The sequence below is a fragment of the Myotis brandtii genome, unplaced genomic scaffold, assembly GCF_000412655.1.
Source record: "Myotis brandtii unplaced genomic scaffold, ASM41265v1 scaffold9, whole genome shotgun sequence".
NCBI lineage: Eukaryota > Metazoa > Chordata > Mammalia > Chiroptera > Vespertilionidae > Myotis > Myotis brandtii.
In genome coordinates, this window is record NW_005371693.1 from 1520265 (window position 1) to 1543232 (window position 22968).

The following is a 22968-nucleotide window of genomic DNA, read 5'->3' on the forward strand; positions in this document are numbered from 1 at the left end:
TGAATGAGTGAGGAGTGAATAAATGAGCATTAGTAGTATTGATTCACTTTAAAGAATTGGTTATAGTAACTATATCTAATAATCCAGACAAGTGGAGTGGTATTTTTGAACAAAATATATATTTTAATGTTTTTTAAATTGATTTTAGAGAGAGAGGAAGGGAGATAGAAACATCAATGAGAGACATCGGTTGGCTGCCTCCTGCACACACCCCACTGGGGATCGAGCCCACAACCCGGGCATGTGCCCTGAATTGAACTATGACCTCCTGAGCCACACCAGCTGGGCACAAAATATATATTTTAAATGAATCCTTTCATACTTGTTAATAAAAGAGGACTCTGTTATAAAAACAGTGGGATGCATAAACTAACAGGAAAATAGGAAAATTTGTCATCATTTGCTAGAAATTAATTTCTGCACATGTATTTCAAAAAAAAATCAGAAGAAACTTTATTTTAAATACACTTAATTTTGAATGAAATATATGCAGATAGCATTTTATTGTCCCAATATTTAAGGTTTAAAAACACAAGTATATTTGCTGCTTAATTTAAGATCATGCCACTGAATTTTAAAGTTGCACTCATCTGTGCAGTTAATGAGATAAAAAGCTTTCATGCCATATGCAAGCAATTTCTTTTTTTCCCCTAATGTCCATGAGCTTTTTAGATTATAGTGTTTCTTTAAAGGCACTTACTATTCTAGTTAAAAAGATATTTTGTTCTAAGTCAATATTTACAGTAGCTTAAAATGAACCCCTAAAACCTTTTGGTGTGTTCAGACCTTATTGCCTTGTTTTGTTTTTGTTCGGGAAGTTTGGCGAAGAAGCATGTTTTTCTCATTACTCCTTTGGGGATATAGCTGTGTGAATATTTATTTGTGTCATTAATGAAGGAAAATTAGAATGGGCTTTGTAGTGTCTCCCCCTCCCATCAACATCTATGAAGTTTTTAAAAGATGTACATTAATATGGATCCATTTTATTTCTTATATGTAATTTTAAAAGAATTGTTCTGCAGTCACACACTAAATGAAAATGTTAATTTGGTGAACCTGGGTGTAGGGTGTTTATGAGTTCTTGTAGTATTCTTTCTTACACCTTTTTCTATATGCTTGAAATTATGTGAAATTAAAAAGTTAACAAATAATTTTATGATCAAATATTGACTTGGAATCATGGATTGTTTACTTTAGAGATCATCTCTGTCTTCCCCCTCTTTCTTAAGTTATTCTACCTGTGATAAATTTGTGCTCAGTCATTTCTGTTATTGCACATATTTTCCCCTTTTTGACAATTGAGAAAACGTACTAGATATGCAAAACCATTTGGCAAAGTGAAGTTATTTATTTAAAAAAAAGAATGAAGTTACTTCTTAATGTAGCAGCATTTTTCTTTTATTGAATTATAACATTCATATTTTAGTTAATTTATATGACAAATAAATTTGTTGATGGTGGACATGAACCTCTACCAGGAAGCAGGAAGTTAACTTTTTTTTTTTTTACAGTAGGCATTCCTACACTGCTTTAAGGTTCTTGTTTTTGTTTGGTGGTGGAGTCTTCTTTTTCCTCCTATTTTACAGTAGGCGTTCCTACACTGCTTTAAGGTTCTTTGTATGTTTTTGTTTGGTGGTGGAGTCTTCTTTTTCCTCCTAGAAATAAAGAAGTTACATCATAATTTATGGTATTTTTTTATTTTTATTTTTTGGTGAATGACAGTGCTAATAATCACTTATAGCAAATAGAATGTCAAAAGTCTTATCATTGTTAACTTTGGCCAAATTTTAACACAAGCAGAAAAGGGAACACTTTTTGTAAATAATTTCTTACTATACCTTTAGCAGCATGAACATTAACCCTTATCCAGCTTTCCTTACTACAATGTCTGTTATCCTACAAAGTCTCCCAGCAGCTCCAGACTGTTCATCACAGGGAGAGTTATTAGGACAGATGGCTAAGGTGATAGCCTCTCCACCTGCAGATGCTAATTCTGGACTTGCGCTCTTTTATTCGGTTTGCAAGAGATTGGAGTTAGGAGAGGGTATTTTTGTTTGTTTTGTTTTTTAGTCTTCTCAAAAAAGGATTCCAAGGTTATGTTTATTTTACAATGTATATCTCTGTTATTGACCAGTATTATTTAATAGTTTGAATAGTTGTTGAACTCTACTAATCAATTTTCACTGTACTTTCAAGGTATATGATGCTAATGTGCTCATCTTCTAGATCAATGAAGTAAAGCACTAAGAAGTTGAGACACTTGTTTAAAATCTCACAACTAGTAGTTTTCCTTGAACTTATTTTCCCCCCAACATTTGTTTATGGCATAAATACAGAGGAGTATTTTCCTTCCAGTTTCCAAATATTGAAATAGTAGAAAAGGAGTTAGTTCTGTGGAAATAAACACCTTTAAAATACTCATATAAGAATGTCACATTTCTGACTTTGGAACACAGCTTTTATTCTAATATCTATATTTGTGTTAAATTAGAAAGAGCTTATGACCCATATTTTCTTTTTTTGGTAATTTTTAAAAATTGTCTTTATTATGAAAGTATTACAGATGTCCTCTCTGGGTTTTTGTTGTTGTTTTTCCCGTTGACTCCCAACTCATATTTTCCTTCTTTTTTTTTATTTTTTTATTTTTTTTTGCTGATTTGAGAGAAAGATATCAGTTTGTTGTTCCACTTATTTATGCATTCATTGGTTGATTCTTATATCTTCCCTGACTGGGGATTAAACTACAACCCTGGCACACCAACCAACCAAGCCACCTTTATCTAATAATGTATCAAGATCAAATATCTTGTAATATTAAACTTCTGTTAACCAAATTTTGTGCTATTTTATAGTAAAACTCTTTTGAGTATAGGAGAATGTTAAAACTTTTAGGCTATTTTACAGATTATTGGTAAATGGTGCTTATAATACACATTAACACAAAGAATGCTTTACTATCCTAGTTAAAAAGAATAGTAAACTGTTATCAAACTGAAACTAACCTTCAAGTTGGGGTTTGGGTGACCATAAAGGATAAATCATTCAATAGTCATCGTATGTTTATCTTATTCCAAACTTAGAACATAGAATTAAAATTATTCATGTAATGAAAAGCCATTTGTATAATCACCAATTAAGTCTGTTTTTGAGCAGAGTTGTATTCATTTGTTGAAATTTTGTGGTATTTTAAAAATTAAAATATATTCACTCGAATGGAAAACTTTCATACCAAGAGAATGAATTAGTAAGCATAGTATAATTTTACAACAGTGAAAATGAATAACTACAGCTACCTGCATCAACATGGGTGAATCTTAGAAACATATGTTGGGTGAAAAAAAGCTAAAGAACATTGTAGTATGATACCACTTATAAAGAGTTCAAAAAGAAGCAAACTAGATACAAATATGTAAAGGAACAAGGTAATGATGAATATAAAAATCACGTCAGTAGTTATTTGGGGGTGAGAGTGGAAAGAGCAAAGGATGAATCAGAAACCAAAAGAGTTCCAATGACATTGCTACTGTTCTGTTTACAAAGTTAGGTGGCAACGTCACAGGTATTCATTCATTATTATGCTGTATGCCTTCCATGTACATTGCTTCTACTGTCTGGTATGTATCAGATAATTTCTAATTCAGAAATTTGTTGTAAATATCTCCACACTTTTCCTGTTCTTATTAAAGTTTAAGGCTTTCTCTTCCAGCACAATTATTTTTTCATCCTGATGAATTTTGATGCTACAATTGAAGCTTTCTTATAAAATCTTTAAACATAAAAGTAATTGTAAATTAAACTAACCAAAATAAGAAACATTTGTATATTAAGAATTCCTAAAATCAGCACTGGTAGTAGTTTAGCTTTACAATTCATTTATATTCTTCTAACCATGTAAAGCTTATAGATGCATATAAGTTAGCAGCAGGGACTTGAAGTAAACAAAAAATGAAAATAAACAATAAAAATAATAGAAACAGACTAACCCCTCCTGGCTGGTAGAGACCCACTTTGAATCAAGCTTTATGTTTTTGTTTCAGCTTTCTTTTTTCATTTAAATGACAACCACCACCATTCTTTTTTCTGAGGTATATTAACTCCAAATTCCAAGTGAACCAATCTGTTTTCTGAAGTATTTGCAGGAAAGTGGTACAGTTTTTCCTAGCCCAGACTACATACCTCCTTCAGTTCTAATGCCCATCTGGTGGTCATCTTGCCAGTTTCAATTTGAAAGAATCTTACACTAGTAAAATAATACACTGTGTAGAAAACTCAGATTTTCAAGTTGTCCTACCTATAAAACAAACCTTCCATCTGGTAGACCTAGTACTGTCTTACTGGTAGTTCCAGGAGTTCCCTTTCAAGGGACTGATTCTATTAGAGCAGTTTCCTTTTGCTTTCCCAGGCATCCACCAAGAGATCTTTATCCAGATTAGCCTCCAGAGTGAGAAGAACAAGGTGCACTCTAACATATTCTGAAGGTCTGCTATGCTGCCTATTGAAACCTTCCTCCTTCTTCCTTCTCTGTTTATTTTCTGTTTCTGTTAAGGACTGCATTTCTCACTCAACAGGGCTCAAACCTTGAAATTGTGTTTGAATTCTTCCTACACTCTTACACCTAATCATTTATCAGATTCTATTCATTCCATATTCAAAATATCATCTGCTTCTACTGCTTCCTACTCACTACCACTATTTTATATCAGACCCTTATTGTCACTTACCTGCATCATTTCAGTAACCCCTAACTTATCACTTCTCCATTACTATCTGTTACTTCCCATCCATCATATATGTTCCTGCCAAAATAATTTTTGCGAACAGGTACCCTGGTTATTTTTCTTCCTTATCTAAAAATCTTCACTAAGTCCAAACTACCAGTAGAATAAAGATTATTTCGTTTTTCTGGAATTCAAAACTTCTGGGATCTAGATACAACCTTAGTAAACTTACTTTCTACTATTCATCTTGCACCCTTCTTTCCAGACAAATTATTCCCACACACTTCCTAGGTTCACTTCCATCTGTTTGTCATCTGTTCTGTACTTCATCATTCCCAATAGCCAGAAATCCGAAATGCTGCATAATTAATTAGTTGAGTCTTCCCCAGACCTTTGACATTTCTTCTTTGAACTACTGTAGCACTTCATTGTCTTATGGTACTACTCACTTCTATGTACTGTACACATACACTGTGTCCCCCTGCTAAACTACAAGTTCTCTTAGGTTATGATTTATTTTTTACTTATTCCAGTAGCTCTTTCAGACTTTATCATGTATTATGCGTGGTATATGCTTAGTTAATAGGTATAGAAAGAAATAATCCGATCTAACAGCAGCCCAGTCAAGTAGTCAGGGCAAGTAACATTAGCCCCTTTTGAAAGGTCAGGAAACAGGCTCAAAGAGGTTAAGAGATTGCCTAAGGCCTGTTGCTCTGTAGTGCCAGACCACCAGCTGATACACCATTTTTCTGATTTCACAGCCAATATGTATTTCACTGTACCACACTGCCTCTCAAGGTGGCTAGCATCAAGCAAGCAAAATAGAAGACATAAATAGTATATGAATTCTGTCCAAGTTGGAGGATTGCATTTTCAAAATCCAAGAATTAAACTTTGTTATAAAAGTCCTAAAAAATGTATGCATTTTTATCATTTATGAGGATAGTAGTCATATAATAACCACTATCTTGATTTTTAGAAGTGTTTATGTATGTTTGTTTTTGTGTGCATGTGTATGTATGTTTGTGTGTATGTGTACGTGTACATGTACACAAGAGGAAGAGGAAAAGAGAGAAACAGCATTTACTCAGGTTAGGAAAGAATTAATAAAAGGGAGCAGATGACAAACAGGAAATACTTAGCAAACACCAGAGTCCAAAAGTAGGGCCAAACGACTTGAAAAGAAAATAACTCTATCTGCTATCACTGATTTCCACTCTTCAAAGAATGACGGCATGCAAGTTTGGAAGATCCTTGAAAACGCAATCACTTTACTCTCTAAACAGTCAAAAATTTTTCTTCAAATCATGTTTATTTTTGCCTAGAAATCATTACTTTTATTTGTTACAGGTTTTTGGGGTTTTTTTAAATATTCCAATAACACTTTTTTTTTCTCTTCCTTTACCAGAAGAAGAAGAAGAGCAGGTGCCCACTGATGGGGGAACATCAGCAGAAGCCATGCAAGTTCCCTTGGAAGAAGACGATGAACTGGAGGAGGAGGAAATTATTAATGATGAGAATTTCTTGGGTAAGAGACCGTTAGATAGCCCTGAAGTTGAAGAACTGCCTGCCATGAAGCGACCACGACTAATAAGCGCTAAAGGAGACACCCTGGATGTAGTATTATTGGAAGCTCGAGAACCACTCAGCTCAATCAATACCCAAAAAATTCCACCGATGCTTTCTCCAGTCCATGTACAGGACAGTGCAGATCTCGCTCCTCCATCGCCAGAGCCACCAATGTTAGCTCCAGTTGCAAAATCACAAATGCCAACCACAAAACCCTTAGAAACAAAGTCATATATACCGAAAACAAAGACTAAAACTAGTTCTCCAGGACAGAAGACTAAATCACCTAAAATGACTCAGTCACCAGCAATGGTCGGAAGTCCTATTAGGTCACCAAAAACTGTACCCAAAGAAAAGAAATCTCCTGGACGTTCTAAGAGCCCCAAAAGCCCCAAGAGTCCCAAGGTTATAACCAATATTCCCCAAGCACCAGTCAGACCTGAAACACCAAATAGGACTCCTTCAGCTACAATATGTGAAAAAATTAGTAAAGAGACCCTTCAGGTAAAACAAATACAAACACCCCCTGAGGCTGGGAAGCTGAACAATGAGAATCTGCTAAGAAAAGCTGTTGTGATCGACAAAACGATTGATGACTCTATTGATGCTGTGATTGCACGAGCTTGTGCTGAACGAGAGCCAGATCCTTTTGAGTTTTCTTCTGGATCAGAATCAGAAGGAGACATTTTTACCAGCCCTAAGCGAATTTCAAGTTCAGAATGTACAACTCCAAAAGCTTCCACTTCCTTGAATAATTTCACTAAGTTAGGGTCCACTTCTCTGCCTCTTTCAGGTGGAACATCCAGTTCTGATAATTCCTGGACAATGGATGCCTCCATCGATGAGGTTGTACGGAAAGCAAAAATGGGAACAGCTTCCAATGTGCCCCCCAGCTTTCCTTACCTCTCCTCTCCCTCAGTCTCTCCTCCCACACCCGAACCTCTGCACAAGCTGTATGAGGAGAAAACCAAATTGCCTTCCTCAGTGGACATCAAAAAGAAGTTGAAAAAGGAACTGAGGACGAAAATGAAAAAGAAAGAGAAGCAGAGAGATAGGGAACGGGAAAGAGACAAAAGCAAGGACAAGAGTAAAGAGAAGGATAAAGTTAAAGACAAAGAGAAAGAAAAGGAGGCAAATAAGGAAGCCAAGTATCCATGGAAGGAATTCCTGAAAGATGAAGAGTCAGATCCCTATAAGTTTAAAATAAAAGAATTTGAAGAGGTTGATTCCAAAGTGAGATTGAAAGATGGACTTGTGAGAAAGGAGAAAGAAAAGCATAAAGATAAGAAGAAAGATAGAGAAAAGGGCAAAAAAGATAAAGATAAGCGAGACAAAGACAAAGTTAAAGATAAAGGTCGTGAAGAGAAAGTGAAAGTGGCACCAGCCCCCCTGGTACTGCCGCCCAAGGACATGGCTCTGCCCTTGTTCAGCCCCACAGGGGCCGTGAGGATCCCAGCCATGCTGCCCTCTTTGTCACCCATGCTTCCTGAAAAATTGTTTGAAGAAAAAGAGAAGCCTAAGGAGAAAGAAAGAAAAAGGGACAAAAAGGAGAAGAAGAAAAAGAAAGAGAAAGAGAAGGAAAAGGAGAAGAAAGAGAAGGAAAGGGAAAAAGAGAAGCGAGAGAGAGAGAAGAGAGAAAAAGAAAAGGAGAAACACAAGCATGAAAAAGTAAGCTGTTTCTCATTTTCAGCACTATCTGAACAAAGTCATATTGAAAAATACAGGTAAACAAAGCCAGCCATTTTATCTGTAATTTGGATGCAAATCACCCATAACTTAACTGGAAATATGTTTGTAATGGGGTTACAAAATTTATGTTTAATTTTAAAACCCATAAACTTGTAATCAAGCTCCCTGTGCACTGGAAAGTGTTAAAAATTCATAGCCTAAAAGGACTCTAATTACGGAGTATAAACTCTATTAACTGTACTATTCTCTGTCCGTTTTTTAAGAGAAATCTGTAATCTTAAACTGTGAATAATATTTTTGTAATTATCAAGGCTACTACATACTATTTTGTACCCAAATATTAGGTACCAGAAAAAACAACAACCCAGCATTCGTTTTTCTAAGAGCATGAGAAACTATGGCTCTATTTTAAGAGGATAGCAAGGCCCGAGGAGTCCTTTCTTACTAATTTTCTTTTTCGTGAGCCATTTTTGTAAGTATTTAAGGTTATGGCTGCCCACTACTTTCTGTAAAATCTATTATCCTTCTATTTTCTGCTTTAATAAGATTAGGGCATGTTTCTTAGTATCAAGGCTATCTAAGCAGCCTGGATGGTGGGCAGAAAATAATTCCAAATATTTTATGATGTAAGTAAAGCAGGCTTTCATAGAGTATAGCCAAAGAAACTGATATACAACCTGTAGTTTTGTAGAAACTAGGACCTCAATTCTTTGGGCTCAGAATATGACCTTTAATGGCTTTGATTTTCAGCCCATGGTTGTTTGGATTATAGTAGTTGGTTGATTTGAAAAAAATTTTTTTTAACTTTCTTAAAAAGTATTCAAGTATTCATGGTACCAGATCCTTGGAGATCTTTTCCCTGCCTTCTAGAAGCAATCCTTCTTGAGGTTGACTACAAAATAATACACAGTGGTTTTTTTCCACATAATAAAATATGATGTATTTGACCTACAGCGGATCTATTACTAACACTTTTGCAATATTTTAAATTTCAAACTTAACTAGGAAAATTAGTTTAGCTAACATGAAGTGGGAACTCTCACATTTTTCTGCCTAACTTTATTCTTTCTCTAATAAATAGCCCTTGGCTATTATCTATATATATATAAAAGGCTAAGTGACTGTCCGACCGGTAGCTATGATGCACAATGACCACCAGGGGGCAGACGCTCAACACAGGAGCTGCCGAGCTGCAGTGACTTGGCAGCGGTGGTTCTCGAGTGACACACCCTGGAACCAGTGAGGAGGGAGCCCGATTCCGAGGTGCATCACCATAGAACCGCCCTCTCACAATCCAGGACCCCTCAGGGGATGTCAGAGAGCCAGTTTCGGCCCGATCCCCACAAGCCAGACCAAGGGACCCCACCTCCCGGAGGGACCTCGAAGGGCATCACTCCACAGATGCCCTTCAAGCTACAGCACCACCCCAGGTGCGGCTGGCCGGCGGGGGGGAGGGGAGGTACCCTGGGAGGTTGACTCCAGGGCCCATCTTGCCCAGTCCCTCCCCGCCAGCCACTTTCTAATTAATTTTCTTTCAATGTGCACGAATCTGTGCACCAGGGCACTAGTAAAATATAAAGAAATAGAATGGACATTTTGATAATAATTGAACATTGCCAAATTAACAAAGCACAGAAATTCAACTTTAATTTCCATTTTAAAAATCATTTTATCATCATGTTATTTTATGTAGTACCTGGCACTTCCACATACCTCTTTTCTTCTAACACACCTCTGACATAGGTTCAGCAGGTATTGCTATCAAACATTTACCAATGAGAAGCTGAGAGAGTGACTTGCCCAAGTCACAGTCACACAACCATCAAGAGCCAGGTTATGTACCAGGTACATGCAGATATACCTTACCTTTCCGAATATTTACTAGTGGAGATCTTGCCTGGCAGCAATTAGTCACTTACCATCATATACCTAGTAACTTGGCACCTGAACCCCCAGCAAATCAAATAGGATACTGTTGCTTTCCTTGCCATCTTAACTGGAAAGTCAATGGAGTTGTTTCAATGGCCATCACCATCTTAACTTTGAAAAGTCAGTGGAGTTGTTTCAACACAATTTGAGTACAGCCCATCAGATTAGGTTTGTAGCAGTAGTCTGTGCCTTTCTTCAGCATCTGCCTGACTTTAGAAAGGGAAAGTCCCTCAGACAGCCTTGGTTGGAGGCAAAGGCTCAGTTACGAGTTGCACAGATTTCACCTAACAGAAGCCTACAAATCCTTTTGTCAGTTTTGATGGATATGGATCAGATAAGTGCCAAATATAAGAAATTATAAAGTCAGCTATCTTATGGTCTTTAAAAATAATAAACAGTATTGTCTCTAGAGTTAAACCTGAATTGAAATTCTGACTTTTTAGCTGTGTGAAATTAGGCAAGTTGCTTTTGTGAGGATTAAATGAAATAACATCTGAGATGTGCTTAGTGCTCTGTTTGGCACATAAGTGCTCAGTAAATGGGACATGAAAGTAATAGTGGTGGTGAGTGTTATTATTCCATTCTGAATCAATCACAGAAAGGTAGAAATATAGAGTTTGCCACTCATTGGACTGTATGAGCTAACTTAAGCATGATAGGGTGAATCAGCTATGGTTATAATATTTATTCTGCTTTCTAGGCATGTTTTTTTTTAATTTTAGCTCGTTATGCAGATAGTAAAGGATAAAAGCTATTATAGCCCACAGAAATGACATTGACAACGAGTAGAAATTGAGATATTAACTTAAACATTGACTTCTTTTTGAACTTCACTTAATTCCCCCACAAGTCATATGAGTTAATACAACTCAAGCCATATGACTTAATGAAAGTAGACCTGAAATTGGGTTACATATAGTCTAAGAAATCTCTTATATATCCATAAAAGAAAGACAACAAAGGTAAATAAAAATGAAGGATATCTAAGCTGCCCCAGGAAATGTCTTCTGTCAAAAGAATGAGGGACAATAATCTCATTTCTTCCTTCTCATCCCAACCAACTCACAGAAGCAACTCTCACATTGACCCAGAGCCGCAAGCAAGAGCATTGTTTTAATAAAGAAAATGATCTTTTATATAGTTATTTTACCTACCTGTAAAGTTTTTACCATCCATACCCATGTGGTTATCAATATAAGAGCAATAAAGATACCATTAATTAAATGGGGATCTGCATGGTAGGTAGAAGGAGCCATGGGCTTTGGAATCCAGCAGATCTGAGAGAAGAGCCAGTATAAGTTTTTTAGTTTCTTTAGTCCTTAGGTACTTCATCTTTAAAGTAGGGATATGATAATCACACTTTTTAAAAAACAGCAATAGTTATAATTTATGAGTAATTATATGCTAAATACTATGTATGTTTAATTCCTTAACACAACTCTGTAAGGTAGTTACTATAATTATCACTTTAAGATGAGAAACAGAGTCCTGGACAGGTAGCTCAGTTGGTTAGAACATCATCCCCATATGCCAAGGTTGCATTCCCATATGCCATCAGGGCACATACAAGAATCAACCAATGAATGCATAAATAAGTGGAACAACGGATCATTGGCTCTCTTCTCCCCCCCCCCTTTTCTTTTCTGTCTAAAATCAATCAATAAATAAAATAAATAAAAATTTTAAGATAAAAAATGGAGACTTAGAGAGATTAGTAAACCTGCCCGAGATCACACATATAGTAAGTGATTTAAGAAGAGCCACAACTTCAACCCAGGCCATCAGATGCTATAATTGATGTTCTTAACCACTGTACTCTAATTGAATTACAAATGGATTAAGTGAAATAATATATGCAAGGCACCTGGCTCAGTGACGCACTATCAGAAAAATAGTTTTTCTAGCAGTGGTAATAATACAAAGTATGGTGATTTATGTACAATCTTTCAGTTCCCCTTTATAGGCAGTAATATGCATTAGTCAAGGTTAGGAGTGCAGTCTTTCACCTTTTTACAATAGATTCAAACTGGCTTTTTATGGAAAATGTTTAAAGAGCAGTTATGTTGAGCAGTCACAAACATAGCCACAATGGCTTTAGCAGTGATAAACCTAACAGTACATTTCAGAGCAGTTTAAAAATCTTGTTTCAATTTGTGTCGGTGTATGTATTGCATAAGTATTTTTTTTAAGGGGGATCACTGTGAAAAAATAAAATGGCTTATTTTTTATATTAGTGGAATTAAATAGTTGTATATATCACCTTATAAGCCAAAATTTGTCAAGCTTGTAAATATGTTTTTATGCTCTTATTTGAATACTAGAGACCCGATGCACAAAATTTGTGCAAGGGGCTCAGCCCTCGCAGCCGTGTTGGCTTACTTCAGCCCTTGCAGCCCCAACTTCGTCCGGAAGGTCGTTCCGCTGTTCGGACTAATTAGCATATTACGCTTTTATTATTATAGATGATCTAAAAAGTCATCGTAGAGTTTCACCACCCCCCAAAATGATGTCATAGTCTGTAAGTAAATAGGCCCAGTGCTAGCCCACAAAGAGCATGGGCTTCAGAGCAGGCTGACTTGTGGATACCACTTATTAGTTATTCACCAATTTCTCCTAACCTCTCTGATTCTCTGCTTCCTTCTCTCCATCTCCTTCCTCCTGTTCAATACTGGGAAAAGACAGCAGCATCATAAAGTATGGTTTACCTCTGCTTAAAAACAATAGTTTCATACCTTCTCTAAGCATATTTTGGCTTGAAAGGCCTCTTCTCTGCCTTCTCATAGAAAACAAGACTAATTTGTGTCATTTAAGATGAGTAAGTAGATGACTATGACAATTCAGAATTTTCTTACAACTAACCAATAATGTTGATAATCAACCCACAGGTAATTGAATTTGCTTATAATGGAAAGCTCATCAGTTCTCCAAAAATTTTAAAGGATTCTCCAAAATTTTTATCCTATCAATTAATAAATTGTATGTTTTTTGGTTTGGGGGCTTTTTGTTTTTTTGAGCTAACATCAGCTATTGAATGAACTAACACAGTTAGTAAATGCCACTAGCAGGTGCTACTTTACTGAGTGCATGGACACTTGGTACTTGCCAGACCTGGCCAGATTTAATTAGTTAATTCTCCAAGAGCTCTGCGAGTTTGGTACTGTTGTTCTTGTTTTATAGTTGAGAAAAACAGAAAGGTTGAGTAACTTGATGAGTCTCATGAGTGGAAGAACTGTGACTTGGCTCAAGTATGTCCAAGCGAAGCCTGTGTTCTTTGTTACCCAAAATAGCTTTCTCAGGCCAGTCACCTATAGAAGCTGATGAGAGGGATGAGCATGGCTTCATACTCTAGAGCAGGGTAGGAAACCCTTTTTCTGCCAAGGGCCATTTGGATATTTATAACATCATTTGCTTCATATAATCCACTTAACATAAATTTATGTTGCTATGAAAAGAGCTCCTAGATTTATTGAAATTTGAGTCCCGCCTGTGGTTGCCTTGGCAGGGCCAGACCAAATTATTTCTCGAGCCTTATACAGCCCGTGGGCCAGATGTTCTCCACCCCTGCTCTAGAGTATGCAGACATTATGATTTTAGAAAATTTTAGTCCCTGAAGAGATCGTAGAGACCTCCTGTTCAACTGACTTATTTTATAAAGAACAGACAGTAGAAGCTTTAATAACTTCAGTAATCAAAGTTAAAATGTTGAATATTTCTTTATTCCCAAATCCCTTAGTATGTTTCCCCAAATAATCTTTTATTGAACTTAAACAGTTTCTTTTTCAGAGACTGATAATCTTACTGATTCGTGCCTTTAACCAACGATTGTCACCATTTTTTTTTCTACTTAAAGTAATACCCCATTTCTAGTCTTTTCTCATCAGCTCTTATAATTAACTAGTGAAATGAAGGGTTTTGGTAAATAAAATAACCCAGTAAAAAGGAGGAAACATTCCTTTCCTGTTTCTTAAAACAGTCTGTTCCAAGAGGAATCCAGTAACTGATGTTTAAATGAGTATGTCTGAATTTATAGAAATTTACCAAAGGCCATCTCCAAGTCTTCATATGAATGAACTCTGAGTGCTTAATGATGGTCTGAGTTCTGTTTCATTTGTCCTTGCTGTATTCCACTTGTTATACTTGACCACAATGGTAGATCTCCTTCTGACTGCCTTTTTAATATTTTAAACTGGTTATCAATGTTTAGTTAGACTATGTTTTCAAAGGAAATAATGTAAAGACCTTAATTGCTAAGGAAGACAAGAAGATGGTTACCAGTGTCATAGTTTAGCATCCAAAATGTTAGGTTATTAAATTTGGCTTTTATTACTACGATTTCTGGGTATTTTTCTGACATACTAGCATAGATGGGAATCTGAATTAGCATTGGCTGAACTTGTTGCCACCCTACCTAGTGCTCATATATGGGTTTTTTTAAATGAAAAAAGTTTAACATTAAAAAAAGTAGAAAATAAAAACTTGGCCAGATTATATTGACAAAGCTGCCCATTACCTTTGCAGAAAGTCCCTGTCAGAAGATAAACTTTAAAGCTGGAATGCATGAAAGAGTTCCAAGATAGAATTTAAATTTAAACTGATTCTTTATAGATAAGCTTTTTAAAAATCCACCTCTTTGCTTCAAGTCAGGATTTTAAAAATAAATTTCCCCTTTAAATCTCTTGAGCGATTTTCATTTTTTGCAAGGCCGCACTGCTGGTGTCCTGGAAAAATGGAGAGTTAGAGCTTTATCAGTTGGTGCCCTGAGGTATGTGGCAAAGAAGCTAAATCCTTGAAGATTAGCAAAAAAAAATGCAGCACATGGCAATAAGGGGCTTATATGACTACTAGTATTAGTTCAGGTGAAAGAAGTATTGCTTATACATAAAACTGGACAAATCCACTGACAATGTATTTTTAGTTAGCTACAAAGAAGTCTTATATTACTGGACTTTGCCTCTTTGGTGAATTGGGAAGCTTAGTAATCCACTGTAAATGCTCTTCTGCGTGCCCCAATTCTCAGCTACACTCTAAAGGGCTGTTCTTTTATTTTAACCCTTAGATGCTCATGTCTTCTCACATTTTTGGCTTCCAGCCATTACAAGATGGCATTAGTCATATTGTTTAAGTAACTGAAGTAGTTACCATTTAGTTTGTTGATTCCTGAGAAAGACACATGAGAAATTATTTTACTACTGTAGGAAACATCTCTTATTTTGGTAGGCATTTGGGTAAAGTTATTGTAAATAAAAGTCTGGTAAGAAGTTTTTATTTAGAAATTGTACTTTCTATATATTATTAGACTCCTTATTAATCTTTCTCAATACTTGCTTGAATTTTATATTTAGGTTAATCTGATTTAGCTTCTTTAAGAATGAAGTTTAGGTCTGTAAGTATTTTTAAGTAGGGTGACCAGATGTTCTGGTTTGCCTGGGACAGCCCAGTTTACACCTGTTATGTTATATAATGCCCACTTTCACCTCAAAGGGGTCTCTGTTTGGATGATGTCTTCATCCTCATTATAGCTAAAACTGAGCTAAGGTAGTAGGTTCTAAGTCATTCATCAACTCAACAGATTTACTAAATATCTGTTGTCTTCAGAGCACATTTTTACCATTTTTAATTTTACTTACAAAATTTATCTCCATTTTTGTTTGCTAATTTTTTTACACACAGTATCATTTTACTTTTTTTTTTTTATAGTAGATCATAAATAAACCATGTCTGGATTCTTTTGCCCTGTCACACCATTTAAGACAGCATCAAAAATCCATCCACTTTAGTTGAATGGAAGTAAAGCCAAAGTTAATCTCAATTTCATATAAACTAGTTAGCCTTCCATAGAGAAAAGAAGTATTTTACAACCAACCCTTGCCATCTCACAAGTACATTCATCAAAAAAGACATTGACAGAGAACGTGAACAGCTCTGTGCAAGACATCAGCATTACCAGAAAAAAAGGACTCAAAGTGTATGGCAAAGAGTCAAGGAGCTGTATGGTAGAGCAGGGGATGAATGTGGTGTCAGGAAACCTAGATTTAACTAGCTTTTTTAAAAATTAAAGCTTAAGAAGGTGTTATGTAACAATTGTATTGTGGGTTGAAGAAGTAAGGAATATTACTCCCAATACCTCATCACTTATGAGTTTGTGACCCTAAATTTTTTTAGAATTGAAGAAATCTAGGAATTTTATATAATTTTTTATTTTTTGAATCAAAATAACTATTCAGTCCTACTTTTGCTATTTGTGTGACTTAAAAATGGAAAAGGGAAAGGAAATGGAAAAGAAAGGAAAAAATGGTGACTTCATATATGATCCCTGTAAAATGAAAACCATAATATGTATCCCACTTGTTCATTTAAAAACCTAAAGGAGAACATCTGAAAAGTAACCAAGCGCAATGGCTGGCAAATAGTATGTGGTTTATAAATGTTTGGTTTTAATATATTTGCTTATTCTCCCACAGATCACACAGGAAGGTGAGAAAAATACAGAAGCCTTAATAGTTTACAGAGTATACTGGACCATTGGTGTTCTGATTGGTTAGATATGGAACATTTTTGCAGCGACGGGGAGGAAGAAAGTGAATGCCACCCTAGTTACTTGTACATGGATATTGCCCTGCCCTGCCCTGCCCCAGGGACCTTGATTCCTGAGGGCCTTTAGGAAAACCACTGGACTGGACTGTCCAAGAAACTGGGCAAATGAAGGAGCCATCTGTCCAAAATGGGACCATTAAGAGGAGCAGGGTTTTATGGGGATGTTGATAAGTTAAAGTTTAGATGTGATGAGATGAAATATTCATAGGTTATGTAGTTGAAAATGTTCAGTAGACAACATTATATTTTGGTCTTAGGTTCATCATTGCTAATCTAGAGGGGAAGAGTTTAAAGACATGGCATATTTAAAACTTAACATTAAAACCATGGACATGGATGAGATCACTGAACAAACTGTAGAATGACAAGAGGAAAGGACCAAGTAAAGTCAGGCACAAGTAGAGGGCTTTGTAAAGGAGAAGGGAGGAGATTGATGATATCTATAATAGAAAAACATACTAGGACATTAGGAAATAATTCATGTCTAGAAATAGTGGTTTCAGTAGTATTATTTCAGGGGCTGAAAGCAGATTGGAATGGCTGAGAAACCAATGAATTGGAAACTGAGAGATATGAGAGGTTGTTAGCCAGTGATTGAAGAGAAGGTAATAAAAAAAAAAGTCAAGCACATTTAAAAGCTAGATGAAAATAATGAATAGAACTGAGAAGTTGAAAATGCTATAAATAAGCTAATTGATGGAGGAGGTTTCTTTAGAAGACAAAAGGAGATGGGCTCTAGTGTATTTGTGGATATAGAGAAGTTTGTAGGGAGTTGAAGAAGTTCCCTAGCGGCCAAAGTCATAGATCTTGATGTAACAATGGATTAAAAATAAATTTTAGAAAGGGACAGTTAAAAACATGAAAAAATAGTAGATTTGGCCAATGTGCTACATATATATATATATATAATCAGTTATAGGATGATAGTATATTGATTATTGTGTTATACTAGAGGCCCGATGCATGAAATTCGTGCAAGAGTAGGCCTTCCTTCCCCTGGCTGCCAGCACCGGCTTCCCTCAGGCACCCAGGACCCAGGCTTCCCTCGCAGTCCCATCTTCATCCAGAAGATCGTCCGGAAGGACATCTGTACTGCTAGCATATTATGCTTTTTTATTATGGTCATTCTTTAGAACCACCAGACTGTTTCATCATTATTTAATTCTTGCGCTTAAAATATATAATCAGTGATTTGCAATTAGTTGTCACAGTGACTGGCAGTGTGTATAGTAGTACCCAAGATCAGGGGTATTAAACACCTGGCAGTGCCTAGGACAATTTTAGTCAAAGAACTATCCAACCAAAAATGGCAATAAAGCCTTATTGAAAGATTTTGATACAGATAATAATTTGGAACTGGCAGAGCTTTTGTTCAGTTTGTTCATTCAAAATATTTATTACATCATAGGACCTTCAAACCAAAAATTGTGAAGAACCCTTTTAACATATTTAATTTGTATACCTATTATCTTTCTATTAGTGAGAAAGAATAGTTTCAAAATTTGTGAGATCTTTCAACTTCTTCAGCAGTTGCCTTCACCAAAAATCTTTTGCAAAAATACGTTTTTTTTATATTACAGTATTTCAGGTCTTTGTACTGCTAGCCAAAAAATTGAATGGTTTAATGCTATAAATTACACTTGGTGTTTCAGATTTCCTATATGATAATGCAAACGTAAGATGAGTTTAATGTTTTTGAAGTCCCATAGACAAATGCCTTTTATAATGGCGAAATCATTGTTTGCTTTTTCTATTCTTGGTAGGTCTGGCAACTACTTAAATGCTCTACCAAATGGTTTGGATAACAAGTTTTGTTTAAATAATTCCAATAGTATAATCCAAGAAATGAACTATCACTAAGAAAATAGAGAGTTAACTGCCACATTTACCTAAAGCAATTAAAGTTTGTAGAATTTCTCATGATACCAGGTAGCCTTTAGTTGTTGAGAAACTTGAACATTGAATAGCCCAGATTATCTCTGTATCTGGTATGTTAGCCACATTTAAGGCTTACACCTGCTTGTCAAGTTTGTGGAGATGGGGAAGTAGGAGAAGAGGTAGGAGGTACTTTTGTTGGGGGGGTGGTGAAATATATACATATATATATGTATATAAACACACACACACACACACCACACATACACATACATACACATTAGAGGCCCGGTGCACGAAATTCATGCACTCGGGGTGGGGGGTCCCTCAGCCTGGCCTGCACCCTCTTGCAGTCCGGGAGCCTTCAGACATCCTTAGCACTGCCGTGGAGGCGGGAGAGGGTCCCAACATTGCCACTGTACTTGCCAGCCTGCGCTCGCCAGCCGTGAACCAGGCTCAGGGCTTCTGGCTGAGCAGCACTCCCCCTGTGGAAGCGCACTGACCACCAGGGGGCAGCTCCTGCATTGAGCGTCTTCCCCCTGGTGGTCAGTGCGCATCATAGTGACTGGACATTCAGTTGATTTGCATATTAGCCTTTTATTATATAGGATATATATATTAACACTTAATGTCCTAACTTCAACAGATAAAAGTGGAGCCAATTGTCCCAGCCCCAAGTCCAGTCATCCCCAGATTGACTCTCCGAGTTGGTGCAGGCCAAGACAAGATGTAAGTAAAAATGTTTTGAATTAGAGCGAAATAATTTCAGTTGAATCTTCTCTACTCTTTCCTAGTGGATTTAGAACGCTGCAAACCTTTTCCAAGTATGAACATGTGGGGTCAAGCTTTATTTTGAGATTCTTCATTTTCAAATTTTTATTGCTTTCTTCCTCAGAGTAAATGCATATTGTTTTATTTAACATATAGGATTCTTTTGTTTTTCTTGTTCTTTTTTTCTTTTTTAAAGACTAGCACATGACATTGATTCTACCTAGTTTTAAAGGTTCTGGTTATCTGAAAAGTAAGTAACTGTTAATTGAATAGACTAACCACTATGTTACACTAAGGAGGATGTAATGTTATACCTTCTCAGGTATATATTCTCTATCACTATAACAAAGAACGAGATTCCCTGCTTGCTCAGATGGCACATGGCTTTATTCTGTGCCTATAAAACAAAGATACTGCCAAAAGCCTGGTGAAACAGTATATAGTAGTAACAACTGTTGTTGTTTTTTTTAAGAGAACTGGAAATGTAAACCCATGTGTGCTGTTTATTTGTCTTAATTTTCACAGAATCATCATATCAGCCCACCCTTTTTAAAAGTAAATTAGCTGTCTATGTTTCTTTCATTCACTTTTGGTGTATGAATTAAGGCCTATATGATAATAAGGTAATAAAACATTGATTTTTATTTTTTGTAACTCATGTTGAAATCATTCGCTTTATTCTAAAATCATATTATATATCATTTAAATGAATTTCACAAGCTAAATGTACAAGTTTACAACCTTACTTTAAACCATTAAGCCTGAAAATGGATTCGTTTACATTGCAAACAATCAAATACTGTGTAGAAAATAGGCTTACAAGGCATTTCATTTTTACTCAGTATTAGCATAAAAATGAAAGTAGAACTTATGAGTTTATTAAGTGGGTAGAATAGACAACAGAAAATATGTTTTGTGCTCTCAGTGGTTCATTCCATCTTAAAGTTTGTGTTTAGTTTATGCTGTTGCTTTTGTTAATTCCATATGTAATGCATTAAAAAAAGTTCAATATCATGATGATGAATGGTAACATGGACTTCTAGGACCATGGTCTTCTTCTGAAGATTCAAGGAAGAAAATCCAGATAATTCATTCTTTTCTTTCCTAAATTATCTGCGTAATTTCTACGTTCCTTTTTATGGTTGTATCAGTAGAAATCTAGACAGTGGATGGTACTATTGCTGACAAGCTTATAGACAATGTAAGAAAAATACTATAGATTCAGTTCTTTTTAACCAGCCACTGGTATACCTGGTGCCCTCAATCTTACCTACAAAAATTTAAATAAACTTATTCCTATCCCTCAACCAGTAGAGGACAGAAGGCTGATTAGCAAGGAGACCCAATCAAAGTAACTTACTCATACTGTCTTCTTGAAATTCTGTATTTGGGCTCATTTCTTTTGGGAAAAGATCTTATTATTATTTCTCTCCTACCAGTTCATATTTATGCCTATTTTCTCAGTAACTCACCATTACTTAATCTTTACTTCCACACGAAAGTTTGGCTTGTGCATTCCCTTTAGAGAAAGAAGGTTTGTAAAAAAGCATTGATAATAATAATTGTCTCATCCATCCTTATTGACTACTTTTCTCTTCTCAGTAAATCACTCATAATGCCTAAGATATTGGAAAACATGAGAAATAAGATCCTGTTTCCAATGTTAGGGAAATTATAATTTCGCTAACATTCTAGACAAATGTCCATGAAAGTATAACATTATCTAACATGAACTTTCAGACATTTAGGTAAATAAAACCCCTATGTTATATGAATATAATCATTTAACCAAAGTCTGACTCAAGTACTTATAATGAATAAAAGAATATATTAAGTGAAATATATTATATTTTAAATTAAAATAAGACAGAGGAAAAAGAGGCACAAGTCACATAGTAATAGGATGTTATTACTTAATCAGCAGAGTTTTTTGTTTTTGTTTGTTTAATGTAAAGTATGGGTCAGCAAACTATGGCTCATGGGCCAAATTCATTTCACTGCCTGTTTTTGTATGGTTAACAAGCTAAGAATAGTTGAAAAAATTAAAAGAATAATATTTTATGACACATGAAAATTATATGAAGTTAAAAGTAATTTCTTATTGTAGCATAAGGATACATGGGTTATTCCATGGCAGTAATAATGGAAAATAGGTAGTAGATTCGTATAAATGTGCCTTTACTTACTCAGTTTGTATGCACTTGATAGACACTCTTTTGAAGTGAAATTAATGAGCAGACGGGGGTTCAAAAAGGGGGGTTTGAATAGCCAGGGGGGAGTTGTTTATTGCTGAAAAACAGGCAGGGATTTGAAATTATAGGAAAAAGAAAAAGCTTTACAGGGTTCAAATTATACCCTCTCATTGAAAGATCTTTAAGACAATATTTAGTTTCTAAATCTTCTTAAATAAAGAAGTTACATCTTCTGCCCTTGATCCAGGAAAGTACTTTGAGGTTAGATTATTTCCTGTATTCTCCATTATTATTCCTTGAAGCAAGATGGGTCCCTTATTTTTACCTTGAGCTAACGTGCGTGGAAACTGTATTCTAAAGGGTCTATGATAAGTCCAGTACCTCCTCCTGGTGGTGTTAAAATTCAAGATGACTTTCTAAGGACCTCAAATTCCTTTAACATGTCCCCCAGTAATGGGTATCCAGAGTTCCCCTTAATCTGGGTTGAAGATGAAACTAAAATACTAATCCTGAAATCACAATCTCAACACCTATAAAGTTTGTTAGAGTAGTATGAATGGGAAGGAACAACACATTCAAATTGCTAAAATATCTGAGTCTGGTCTCCAATCAAGTAGATTTCAGTTTGCTAAGGAAGCACTGCCTGGGATTATATTGGCCAGAATTCTAAAGTCCCAGTTGGACTCGGTGACAGAGTACAGTGAGTCTCCTGTCCACTGTTATGGTGGGGGAGAGTGGCAACACAGTTACCATGTTATTTGTTATCCCAATCTTCTCATTTTATTGATTTAGTAATTTTGAGCGAGTGTAGAAAAAGTGGGCTAGCTTACAGCATTCATTTATTCATTTCTGTGAAGAAAATAGAGCAAAGTAAGGTGATAGAGTATCTTAGGGGCAGGATCTATTTAGATAGGATTGTCAACACATGGCAGAACAGAACTCTTCTAAGTTGAATGTAGGGCTATATTATAAAAAATCAAAGTTCTGTTAAAGGAGCTTTTCATTTTAAAAACATAAATGTAAATATTGGTAAAGTATAAACATTTTGGGGTGAATAGTAGCAATTAGGGCATTAAGCATTCTTCCCCCCTCATGTTTCTCAAATGTCTCTTTAATCTGTCCTCTTGCTGGTGCTGGAGGAAGCATTTTTTGTCCATGTACTCCTTCCCTTTTATCCTTGGGCAGAGTGGCTTTTGCCAGGGGTGTTAGACTGATGAGCTGGTCCTTCTGCTCTCAGGACATCGCTGCTCTTGTTCCATGACCTCACCAGAGAAAGGGTGTTAACTGGGACCCTCCAAACATGCAATAATGCTCAGTCATTTTTCCAATCTCTATATATAAAAGCCCAGTGACCAGAATGGCAAAATGACGGGTGTCTATGATGTGCACTGCGGCAGCCAACCAGCCTGATACGGGCCCTGATCACCCCGCGCCCCCCCCCACCCCCTGCCCTCCTGCCAGCCCAGCCCCCGATCGGCCTCCAACACCCTGATCGGGCGGGGCCAGCTGGCCAACTGCCCGCAGCCCCTCCCCTCCACTGGCCTAGCCTGATGGTCCCTCATCGGGGCAGGCTGGCTGGACCCCAACCGTGCATGAATTCATGCATCAGGCCTCTAGTTAATATATAATAG

The 22968-nt window shown here is 36.2% G+C and overlaps 1 protein-coding gene across 1 annotated transcript in view; it reads left to right on the forward strand.

The window, feature by feature from the left end:
* The window catches only part of TAF3 (TAF3 RNA polymerase II, TATA box binding protein (TBP)-associated factor, 140kDa), a 181453-nt gene that overhangs the window by 130642 nt on the left and 27843 nt on the right, over window positions 1–22968 (forward strand). The window contains exons 3-4 of the mRNA XM_005885308.2: window positions 6127–7955; window positions 19021–19103. Of these exons, the coding sequence (XP_005885370.1) occupies window positions 6127–7955; window positions 19021–19103 (1912 nt within the window). The remainder of the gene's footprint in view (window positions 1–6126; window positions 7956–19020; window positions 19104–22968) is intronic.